This window comes from Doryrhamphus excisus, linkage group LG13, assembly GCF_037039965.1.
Source record: "Doryrhamphus excisus strain RoL-2023G ecotype Guam linkage group LG13, RoL_Dexc_Guam_v1.1, whole genome shotgun sequence".
Classification (NCBI taxonomy): domain Eukaryota; kingdom Metazoa; phylum Chordata; class Actinopteri; order Syngnathiformes; family Syngnathidae; genus Doryrhamphus; species Doryrhamphus excisus.
The window spans coordinates 19,554,207-19,566,742 of NC_136369.1; the positions used below are offsets into that span (position 1 = coordinate 19,554,207).

Below are 12,536 nucleotides of genomic sequence, written 5' to 3' on the forward strand. Positions count from 1 at the left end.
GGGAGGGGAGGTTACGTATGTTACGTAACAGACAACTGTTTTTTTTTTTCGCTCTCCTTAGCTAGTTACGTAACATTTGTCTGATTTATGTTTCTCTTCTGAAAAGGCTGTCCAAAGGTGTAAAGGATGGAAGATACTTATTAAGCCGCCGACAAGTTAAAGTTTACACTGGACGGCAAGGAATTTAAACACCTTTGTTGCACTAATTTCTAAGTTTATACTACGTTTGCCAAAGTAATAAACTAAAGTATACAGCAGGCGTGTCTAAAGCGTGGCCCGGGGGCCATTTGCGGGCCGGAAATTTTAAGAAGAATGTGAAAAAGCTAAAATTTTAATATTATTAACTAATAATATGCTTTGTCACCTATTTCATAGCATTTTAGCTGTTTTCATGGATCATGCTAGCATGCTAACATTAGCACAATACTTTTTCAGCCATTTTCAAAGGTAGACACTGTCATGCTAGGAGTTAGCATTGTAACGTTAACATTGATAACATGCTAATTTTTTCACATTTTAGCCATTTTCATAGGTAGACACTTATTTGAACACAGCACGATCATGCTAGCTGTCTGCAATCCAACATTAGCATGTTAGCATCGCTTGTATGCTAACAGCGCAGTATCATTTTTATCCATTTTCATAGGTAGACACTATCATGCTAGGTGTTAGCATTTTAACGATAAGATTGCTAGCATGGAAATATTAGCATGGCAGCTTTTTTGCCATTTTAATGGGTAGACACTTATATGAACACAGCATTATCATGCTAGGTGTCAGCATGCTAACATGCGCTTTGTCAATATACTTGAACATGAACATACTAGCATTTTTTACGATTTTCATATGAACTTAAGCAGACGCTTAGCGCTGTAACACGTTGGTGTCAGCATGCTGACAGTCCAGTGATGAATATATTTTATATTTATGTTAAAAACACAAAAAAAATAAGTAATAAAGTATTACTCATACCACAGTTTGAGTATCAACAATTTATGGTATTTTATTATAAATAAAAAAAAAGGAAAAGTATTCCCCTGCACAAAAAAAGCAGATTGGACAATTAAGCATAAAATACATGGATTGATTAGTAATGTCTGTTGAAAAGTTTTCAATTGAACACAAAGGTCAGTCAGTCAATGCCGTTTATAACCAATTCCTTAAGCACTTTGCCAAACAAAGTTATTCAACTGCAGGGATATTTAAAAAAAAAAAAACCTTTTCATAATACAAATTAATGCAACATGCAAAGATTCACGTTTGCCTATCCTACAGTCAAAATACACAATTTTTGTGTATTTCTGAGTTGCACATGAACTAAGACAGTCCAGGGGAAGATAAGACAAGTGTGTCGCCCTCTGTTGGCCAATAAAAAGAATGCAGCTTTAAGGCACTTTCTGCATCTTTAATAAAGATATCAGATGACACTGCTCTCGTTCAAAACGTGACGCTAAAAAAAGAATGCTATCCACTCTCTTCACAGCAAATGTCGGCAAGTAAAATATAAAGCACAGTTTCAAAAAAAATTAAAATCTTATGTTTGCTACCAACATAATAATAAATAATGTCCCATAGGTGTCCTGGGTGGGTTTCATTTCTTCACCACGGTCTCCAGGTAGCCCACGAATCTTCTCAGGTTGACTTTGACGTTGTTCAGCACGCACAGCTGCTGGGGGCTGTAGGCGTCCCTTCCGGCTTTACGGAGCTGCCCGGAGAAAAAGAAAATGAGATTTGTTTGAAACATCCCACCAGGCAGCAATTGAATTTTAATCAACATAATTTAACTGTTTTTATTATTTATGAATGCAGTATTGCATATTTGATTATATTGTCTCAAACCCACACAATAATTCTTAATTCATTAATTATTTAATTAATCGATTAACAAATTAATATACGCCCAACTACTAAATATTATGAAAACAAAATATGAACCAAATAATGCTGGCTCAAGGATGATAAAAAAAAGTGGAATATGTACGCAAATCTAGAACAGCAAGAGAACGGTACCTTGGCTTTAAAAACAGGCTGAAGCGTCCTCAAAGCAGGAAGTAGCTGGATGTTCTTCGCCGCCGTCTCCGCCTCGTCGCCGTCAGCGAACACGTCAAAAAGTGCGTCCAGGGCCTCGCCGTTAACCACCAGGTCGGCGTCTTTGGTGGCGACTTGGAGCAAAGCGTTGCCGATCATCTGCGGGAGGAAAGTTTTCCTTAAAAAAAAAAAACTTAAAAAATAAATATCTATATCTCCTGAGACGAAACAAGAGCGGCTACCTGAAGGGTTTCAGCCGAGCCTTTCTCTTTGGCCAGAGTGCCGCCGGTGATGCCCAGGATGGCGACAGCGTTGACCCTCACACTGATGACCTGGGAGCGGGCGGCCACTTCGCTGAGGCTCATCAGCTGCTGCAGGCTTATGACCTGAGGAAAAAAAACCAAATAAAAGTATTTTTGTATTTTGCATTTTCTAATTTAACAAGTAACGCTCATGAGGGGTTCATGTTACCATGCAACATTACCTGTGGGATGTTTTTGGAGGCGGTCATCTGCAAAAGGGACCGCATTGCGCTGATAACGGCCTCGAGAAACTCCTCATCTCTAGGGATCTCTATGGTGGAAGAAAAAAAACACAATATAACAACAACAACTTTTGGTGGATACTTTTATGGATGTATGAATTTAGCTCTTAATAATAGCCTGACTAAAAGAATACTAAACTCATCACACAGCAACTTAACATTCAAGAGGTATTAAGTGAGAAATATACAAACATGTACCAACATACGTTTAAAATAAAACACTGCGTCATGCCATTCGGTATGCTTTGTATGTTCAGTTGCTGTGTGATGAGTTCAGTGTTCCTTCGAAGATGGCGCAGTGAGTATTGAGTGGGTTGACAAGCTTGAGAAAGAGAACAAATTCCTGCCGATAAACGTGACTGTGATTCTCGGTTTGAGACTCACAGAAATGATGGAGCGCCGTTAAAAAGTCCCTCCGGCGTAATAGTGAACCTATAAAAACAACAGAATGCTACCTGCTATGAAAATATAATAGCTTGACTCGAAGAATACTAAACTCATCACACAGCAACTTAACATTCAAGAGGTATAAATGAGAAATATACAAACATGTACCAACATATGTTTAAAATAAAACACTGTGTCATTCATCGGGACACTGCAATGACGTCAGCCTCCCTCTGGTGGACGGAGGCAGCGTTGCAACGCCATTCGGTATACTTTGTGCGTTCGGTTGCTGTGTGATGAGTTCAGTGTTCCATGTAAGATGGCGCAGTGAGTACTGAGTGAAATTGAGTAATGACCGCCTACAATTTCCAATGGGTTGACGAGCTTGAGAAAGAGAACAAATTCCTGCCGATAAACGTGATTGCGATTCTCGGTTAGAGACACACAGAAATGATGGAGCGCCGTTAAAAAGTCCCTCCTATAAAAAAAAAAAACAGAATGCTACCTGCTATGAAAATATAATAGCCTGACTGAAAGAATACTAAACTCATCACACAGCAACTTAACATTCAAGAGGTATAAATGAGAAATATACAAACATGTACCAACCTTTGTTTAAAATAAAACATTCATCGGGACAATGCAATGACGTCAGCCTCCCTCTGGTATACTTCGGTATACTTTGTGTGTTCAGTTGCTGTGTGATGAATTCAGTGTTCCTTGTAAGATGGCGCAGTGAGTATTGAGTAATATTGAGTAATGACCGCCTACAATTTCCAATGGGTTGACAAGCTTGAGAAAGAACAAATTCCTGCCGATAAACGTGATTGCGATTCTCGGTTCGAGACTCATAGTACTGACTGAACCTACAAAAATAACAGAATGCTACCTGCTGCTCCGAAGACCAGCGAGGACAGGTGCAGGGCAGCTTCCTGCAGGGCCCCTGCCCCGCCCAGAGAGTCGGCGTCCATGCTGGAGAGCATACTGTGGAGGCATGTCAGAGCCCGCGACTGAACCCGCTGCATCCTGCCCAGCATGACGACAACATGTTAAACGTTGATTACGTACATTTATGTATTTTTGATTGACAGTCGAGTTGGGTTTACTTCTTGATGAGGCTTCCCCAGTAGGGGGTCTGTCGACACAGGTCCATGGCTTCCTGTCCTGGGAACTGGGTCTTTTTGAGCACCTTAGATCAAAGCCATATAACACTGGTACATTATACAGAAAATATAGAAATTGATATGAAAAAATGACAATGATAACAAATATTACAGGTCTCAACTCTATAAAAGATATTCATAAATATAAATGCCAAAAAATATTGATATACTTTTTAATTTCGATACAGTATCGTGGAACGAAGTATCGCCAAAACGATATTTTCTTACACCCCGACTGGAGAGCAGGGAGCGACCGATATGTGACCGATATCACCCTTAGCCGATGGCCGATTTTGCTTGGGCCGATATTTGTTGCCGATACTGCTTTTGCTCCCTCAATTGATATGAAAAAATGACAATGATAACAAATTTTACAGGTCTCAACTCTATAAAATATATTCATAAATATAAATGCCTAAAAATATCATTATTATTGAAAAATAATAAAAAAAATAAAAAAAATAAAAATAATAAAAATAAAAATAAAAATAAAAATAAAAATAAAAATAAAAATAAAAATAAAAATAAAAATAAAAATAAAAATAAAAATAAAAATAAAAATAAAAATAAAAATAAAGTATCGTGGAACGAAGTATCGCAATATATCGCCAAAATGATATTTTCTTACACCCCTACTGGAGAGCAGGGATCAACCGATATGGTTTTTTTTCCGGCCGATGCCGATACCGATTTTTTTCCATCACCCTTAGCGGATGAACGATTTTGCTTGGGCCGATACTGCTTTTGCTCCCTCAATTGATATGAAACAATGACAATGATAACAAATTTTACAGGTCTCAACTCTATAAAATATATTCATAAATATGAATGCCTAAAAATATCATTATTATTGATTAAAAAAATAAAAATAAAAATAAAAATAAAAATAAAAATAATCATACTCTTTAATTTCGATACAGTATCGTGGAACGAAGTATCGCAATATATCACCGAAATGATATTTTCTTACACATATATTCATAAATATGAATGCCTAAAAATAAAAATAATAAAAATAAAAAAATAAAAATAAAAATATCATACTTTTTAATTTCGATACAGTATCGTGGAACGAAGTATCGCCGTAACTATATTTTCTTCCACCCCTAATTTTTCCCACTAAATTCCTATTTTGTGTGTGTTGCTTATATTTGCCTTTTGGGGGATGTTGTGGTTGATGATGGCCCCGTGCACCTCAGCTGACAAACACAGCGGAGACATGAGATTGGAGAATCCGTCTGCAGTTATTTCGCTCTCGTCGCTGCTGGACGACTCCTCCCACTCGTCGTCCGAGGGATCTGAACAGCCGCACAAACATGTAGAACGCCGATCATGATACAGTAGCCAATATTTCGCCGTCATGTGATTTTCTTGTGAGCGCAATAAAGTATTCCGAGAATGTGTTGTCATTGTCGAAATGCGGCAAATGAAAGAAAAGAAAAAAAAAACCGTGGGCGGCGGTGTCAAAGGAAACCGCGTCGCCCGAAGACAGGAAGGGTCGGGCCTCGACGCTCACCGTCGGAGCAGCACATGTTGACGATGATCTCCAGGGACGTCTGCTGGGCCGTCAGCAAGGCCGCCGCCTCCCTCAGCTCCTCCTTCTCCCTCTGGACACAAACATGCGAGTCAACCGCTTGGCAAAGACGGACGCAGTCTGACTGGGATTGCTCAGCCAATTAAGACACAACCTCGTGTGTGTGTGTTGTGTGTGTGTGTGTGTGTGTGTGTGACACTGCTCCACAACAATAAATACAAGCTTTGGGTGCTGCAGCATAACAAACATCAGCTCGTTTGCTGACTCGGGGGGTTCTGACTGTGATTGAGCCGATGGGGACGTTTGTCTCGCACGCCAGGGTACTTGTCAGTGTGGTACACACCCGGCGGGGGTGGGGGGGGTGCACGCCCCCCCGCTTTGCCACCCACGCTTGCTTGCTGCTTCCCCCTGAACTCAAGTTTCTCGAGTCCGATTTGAGCTGCAGAGTGGACTTGGCGAAATTACTCATGAATATAACGTTGTCTCACGTTATAAATTGGAAGTGCACGGTGGTGGACACCCACGATGTATCCCAGGAGTCATCGTTTAGATTTTTTTTCACCCCAAGTGTGTGAAGGAGCAATATCGCAGGTCTGATCAACCTCCACATGTAATATTAAGGCTCTAAATGCAATATTAAGTTCGAAGTGAAGTATTTCTATAATGCCTCATATTAACTCACGAGCAAGATATCATAGTGTATACGTAGACTGCTCATATATTTCATTTCATATCTGCAAACTGTATTTGTATATAACTCGGGGTAAAATTTTTGATTTGTTAATACTTTGGTTGTTTATTCATTCATTTTCTACCGCTAAGAGGGAGCCTATCCCAGCTGTATTCGGGCAAGAGGCGGGGTACACCCTGGACTGGTGGCCAGCCAATCACAGGGCACATATAGACAAACAACCATTCACACTCACATTCATACCTATAGACAATTTGGAGTCGCTAATTAACCTAGCATGTTTTTGGAATGTGGGAAGAAACCGGAGTACCTGGGGAAAAAAAACATGCATGCACGGGGAGAACATGCAAACTCCACACAGAGATGGCCAAGGGTGGGATTGAACCTGGGTCTCCTAACTGTGAGGTCTGCGCGCTAACCACTAGACTCAACTTACAGGCAAGAGATCGGAGAAGTCGTCCCCGTCTTTCCCGTTCTTCTGACGTCGCGCTCCTGCCTCGCCGCCGTCGTCGTCGTCCATCTCCTCCGAGACAGCGAGCTCCCCTCCAAGTTGCTCTTCCACACCCGACGAGGCGAGGAAGCGTGCCTCTTCCGCTTGTCGGAGTTGAGGGATGAGCTCCCCCGCCTCCAAGTCCAAGCACTGGGACAGGGTGGCTAGCACGGCGCCGAGGGTCTGAGCCTGACGGGCGGCAGGAAGACTTCCCTTCACGTTCCACAACGTTCCTGCACGGGATTATTCAAGAGTAAAAAAAAAAAATAAATAAATCAGCATATTCATTCATTCATTCATTCATTCATTCAAGGGGTGCTGGAGCCTATCCCAGCTGTCTTGGGGCGACAGGCGGGGTACGCACTGGACTGGTGGCCAGCCAATCACAGGGCACAAATAGACAAACAACCATTCACACTCACATTCATACCTATGGACAATTTGGAGTCGCTAATTAACCTAGCATGTTTTTGGAATGTGGGAGGAAACCGGAGTACCCGGAGAAAACCCACGCATGCACGGGGAGAACATGCAAACTCCACACAGAGATGGCCGGGGGTGGAATTGAACTCCGGTCTCCTAGCTGTAAGGTCTGTGCGCTAACCACTCAACCGCCGTGCAGCCCTTTTTTGTTATTATTATATTATATTATTATTATATTATTATCGTCACGAGGGTCGCGGAGGTGCTGGAGCCTATCCCAGCTGTCTTTGGGCGAGAGGCGGGGTACACCCTGGACTGGACAGGGTCTGTCTAGCTGCAATTCCAGCTCGATGCGGCCACTTCTAAAAAACTCACGCATGCACGGGGAGAACATGCAAACACCACACAGAGATGGCCGAGGGTGGAATTGAACTCCGGTCTCATAGCTGTGAGGCCAACACGCTAACCACTCGACCCCCGTACAGCCAAGTCAACAAACAATTCAACACACTGCTAAGTCAATGTACCACACTGGTAGTTTTGTGCGATTTGGCACAAAATGGCGGCATGGACAGCTATCAAACGTACCTGAAGCGAGTGTCCTGAGGAGGGCGTGCGCCATGCTGGGCTGTTTTGACAAGAGCACGCTCTCCAGGGCTCCGTGCACGGCGCAGTTGATGCTGCATAGCAGCTCGGGGTTATCCTCTGTCACAGTGTGCAAACAGTGGGCTGCAAGATGCAAAAATAAGAAGTTAGCTTGAGGCTTCATGCTCACTCCAAAAAGCCATTGCAGAAATGGTAATAGTAATGGTAATGGTAATGGTAATGGTTTAATTTCATTTGAACATGCATCAGATTCCAATTGAGTGCATCCCATAATCAGTTCCCAGTTCCACATGTCTGAAAGGAGTAGGAAGAAGCAAAGCTTATTAAATCCTACCCCTCCATCTGGTACTTTTACAATCAGTAACTGTTACATTTGTTCACTTCCTGCTTTCCTAATATAGTTTCGTTTTTAAATAAAAATAAAAATAAAAATAAAAATAAAAATAAAAATAAAAATAAAAATAAAAATAAAAATAAAAATAAAAATAAAAATAAAAATAAAAATAAAAATAAAAATAAAAATAAAAATAAAAATAAAAATAAAAATAAAAATAAAAATGTATTTGCTGGTGTGTGTCCTTTCTGCTGTCAGCAAACAGTATGATTTTAGTTTTACTTAAGTTCAAGGACAATCTATTATCATGAAACCATCTTTTTAGTGTGACCATTTCTTCTCGGACCTTTCTAATGATTTCGTCTGTACTCCCTCCAGAACAAAAAGCAGTGGTATCATCCGCAAATAATACCAGTTTTAAGTCTTTCGTGACTTTGGAGATATCAGTGAATGAAGAACATAAGAATATCTCTTAGTGTCCCTCACCAGCAGACGTGGCCAGCTCCACATTGTGCGGGTGTCTCTCCAGACACTGGACCACCACGTCGAGGAGACCGGACTTGTTGAACAAGGACACGGCCTGGTTGCTGCTCTCGCTGTAAAACCACACACCACATTTGTCAGGTGGGCATGTGAACGAGGGGACAACAGCTGTGGAGCCGTCCTAATATTTTAGCTCGCTACTGAAAAATGCAAGAAAAATAATAATAAATCAGCGGGCTGGCTTACCAGAGATTCCACAGCAGGTTGATGGCCTCGTTGGCGACTTCATCCACAGGGTTCTTCTGGTCCTTCATCTGCCCTGCGGCACCATCAAAACCGGTGCAGCACTGCAAAAAAATGAGGAGCACAGTAATCACTCACCATTTGGAACTTTGGAATTCATGGCTTCACTGTCAGTCCCCCCCCCCCAAATAAATTTATTAATAACTAATGTGGTTTCATGGCTGAATCTGACCATTATTAATCAAAAACATGCATACTTAAGCTAATTATTTCCCTAAACTAAACTACAGATACAAGACAAAACATATGTAGTATTCAACACTGGTCACTAGGTGTCAGTAATGCTGATGTAATGTTGGGTGAGACACACAAGCACCAGGCACAACAGGAGTTTCTCCTGAACATCACACTTCATTTTAAGTTCCCAAAACAACCAAATACAAGTCGATTCCGGACATTTCCAAAAATAAAGCACAATGAGCAACATTCTTTCCTAATTAAATTGTATTAATTATGGTCACGGGCTGTCTAGTGGTTAGCGCGCAGAGACCCGAGTTCAATTCCACCCTTGGCCATGTCTGTGTGGAGTTTGCATGTTCTCCCCGTGCGTGCGTGTTCCTTGTTAAAAAAATGTCAAAAAGGAACTACGGGCCCGAAGGAGTCACTTAGCGGGCCAGATGTGGCATGCAGACTGCAGCTTGCCCACCCCTCATCTTACATGCTTTAATATTTAAGCCACTTCCCTCACGGTAAGAGGTGGAGGTTCCATTTTGCCGTGTTGGCTTTCCACACGGGAAGGTTCACAGCATAATAATAATAATAATAATAACAACAGGGCTGCATAGCGGTCAAGTGGATAGCACGCAGACCTCACAGTTAGGAGACCCGAGTTCAATCCCACCCTCGGCCATCTCTATTTGGAGTTCTTCCTGTGCATGCGTGGGTTTTCTCCGGGTACTCTGGTGTCCTCCCACATTACAAAAAAAAAAACATGCTAGGTTAATTAGCGAGTCCAATTGTCCAATAGTGTCTACCTATGAAGATGGCTACAAATTATACGTTGGTAATGTTAACATACTTGCAATGCTAACACGCTAATGTCAGCATGCTAAGTATATATAATGTAAGTGTTGAAAATGAAAATGGCGAAAATGTGACTATGCTAATATTAGCATTTTAGCAATGCTAACATGCTAACACGTAGCATGATAGTGGTGTGTGTGTTTATATAAATATATGTATATAAAAATATATAAATAAAATGAAAGTTAAATGTAGTTAGGGGCTGCACGGCGGTCGAGTGGTTAGCATGCAGACCTCACAGCTAGGAGACCAGGGTTCAATTCCACCCTCGGCCATCTCTGTGTGGAGTTTGCATGTGTTTTCTCCGGGTACTCCGGTTTCCTCCCACATTCCAAAAACATGCTAGGTTAATTAGCGACTCCAAATTGTTCATAGGTATGAATGTGAGTGTGAATGGTTGTTTGTCTATATGTGCCCTGTGATTGGCTGGCCACCAGTCCAGGGTGTACCCCGCCTCTCTCGCCCGAAGACAGTTGGGATAGGCTCCAGCACCCCCGCGACCCTTGTGAGGATAAACGATGGATGGATGGATGGATGGGAACGACTCCACCAAAATCTAACCAAGGTCAAAGCGGAGCCAAAAGTCAACACGTTTTAGTTAGCAACGCCGTGCGATGCTGCTGATGTCGTCGGCGTCCTCAGCCATCTGCAACAGCTGCTGACCGGCAGGATCCAAAGTGATGCGGCGAGCTAAATGCAGCAGTGTTGGCGTGTGCGCTCACCTCTCGAAGCAGAGCTGTCAGAGGAGTCATGACGTCGCGCTTCACCATGTCCTCGCACACCTCCTGACCTCCGCACGCGCTCAGGTTCCTGTCGCGGGAGACCGACGATTAAATACGGCGAATCGTCGATTTCAATCGCTGTTCATCGGCACTACGCTACCGACTCACCTGAGAGCTCCGGCAGCCGTCTCCCTCACGGCTAGGCTGCGGTCCAGCAACATGGGGCCCAGGCGCCTCACAGCGTCCCTCTGGAGGAGGTCCGGGATGGTCTGGCTCTGCTGCACCATCCTGGAGATGCTGGCACAGGCAAGCTCTCGGACAGACGCACTGGGACTCTCCAACTAGAGACCAATATGGTTGACTGTTATTATTCATATTATTATAATAGGATGGATGGTTATTATTCATAACGTCTACATAACATGGACAAATGTATTGGGACACCAGAGCATTTCAGGAAGTGAGTTATGACAGCTCCAACGCTTTTGGGCCAACTTTTGACAAAACTTGGACAAATATATTGGGACGGCAGACTATTCCACCTACAGGAAGTGAGCTATTTATGTACCTCCCCCCACGTGATGTGTTTTTATTTTGAAGGCCGGAAGTGTGTGTGTATAGGTAGCTTGTTAGAAATGAGTGAAGAGACGAGCAACGAGAATCAACGTGTCTCCTGCATTCCTCCTTTTTGTTCCCACTGCGCTCCTACCCTCTTCGGCTACATTGGTGGCAACGGTGGGATTTGAACCCACGCCATCAAAATGACTGGTGGCTTTTTTTTCCCCTTCTCTTTCCTGGTTTACACATGTGATGGAAACAATGTTTTCGGTGCAAATTGCACTGTTTTTTTTGTTGTTGTTTTGTTATTGTCTGTCTGTGTAAACGAGGACGTTTCATTTTGTTAAGAGGGGAGGTACGTAAGCTATTTATGTGACGCCCTTACTTTGGTACCCCCCCCACAGGATGTGCTGTTATTTTGAAGGCCGGAAGTGTGTGTGTTTAGGTAGCTTGTTAGAAATGAGTGAAGAGACGAGCGACGAGAATAAACGTGTCTCCTGCATTCCTCCTCCCGCTCCTACACCATTGAAGGCAATCTTAACCTGCTCGGTTACACTATGACAGCATTTTAGCACATTAAAGTCAAGTCATTCACCGAGTAATGTTTCGGACATTACACTTCTATACGTCAACAGGAAGTGAGCTATAACGGCATACCATTTTGACAGTCATTCATTTATGTTTGTTTAGCAACATAATGCTATAGTATATAACCAGGAATTACAGGCGAATCTTTCAAAATGTTCCTACTTTCTCCAAAAGTTCTGCAGCCGGACAGTCGTCATCGTCGTCGTTCCCGTGTTCCTCCTCGTCGACTGCCGCTTCGTTCATGGCGTCCACCGGCAGTCCCACAGCGTTGAAATGGGGACGTTTAAATTTCGTAGTCTTACTTTTGCCCATATTACTCCTTTTAAAGTGTAAATGTAGGGGTTCGTCTTTGGATAAATATAGGTTTAGTAAGTCCACCCCCTCCAATACACGCTATTCTAATAGGTGGCCATGTGGAAGCAGGTCTATCTTTGCCGTAATACGGGAGGTGCTACCAGAAAGCAGGACACGCTGTCGCAAAATGAAGGAACTTTGCTGCTGCCACGAAAAGTTCCACAAAAACGGTCTAATGTGATTATGAAGTTACAAATTTATTGGAAAATAAGTCTAAATACTGTTACTTTAAAGCGGCCAGTTCATGCAAAATATGTCATATGAAAATATAGTTATACTAAAATATAAATGACATGGACTTGAAT

General features: G+C 42.4%; 1 protein-coding gene across 1 annotated transcript; it reads right to left on the reverse strand.

The window, feature by feature from the left end:
* Positions 1 to 886: 886 nt before the first annotated feature.
* On the reverse strand, positions 887 to 12,346 carry heatr3 (HEAT repeat containing 3). The gene is made up of 15 exons (XM_058089564.2): positions 12,040 to 12,346; positions 10,900 to 11,072; positions 10,732 to 10,819; positions 8,930 to 9,030; positions 8,687 to 8,796; positions 7,849 to 7,989; positions 6,784 to 7,070; positions 5,639 to 5,729; positions 5,278 to 5,420; positions 4,066 to 4,148; positions 3,849 to 3,985; positions 2,513 to 2,601; positions 2,271 to 2,414; positions 2,011 to 2,187; positions 887 to 1,705 (listed from the first exon to the last, which is right to left on the reverse strand). Exons 1-15 carry the CDS (start codon positions 12,187 to 12,189, stop codon positions 1,592 to 1,594), a joined length of 2,028 nt encoding a protein of 675 aa, XP_057945547.2. The 5' UTR covers positions 12,190 to 12,346; the 3' UTR covers positions 887 to 1,591.
* Between the last annotated feature and the right edge of the window lie 190 nt (positions 12,347 to 12,536).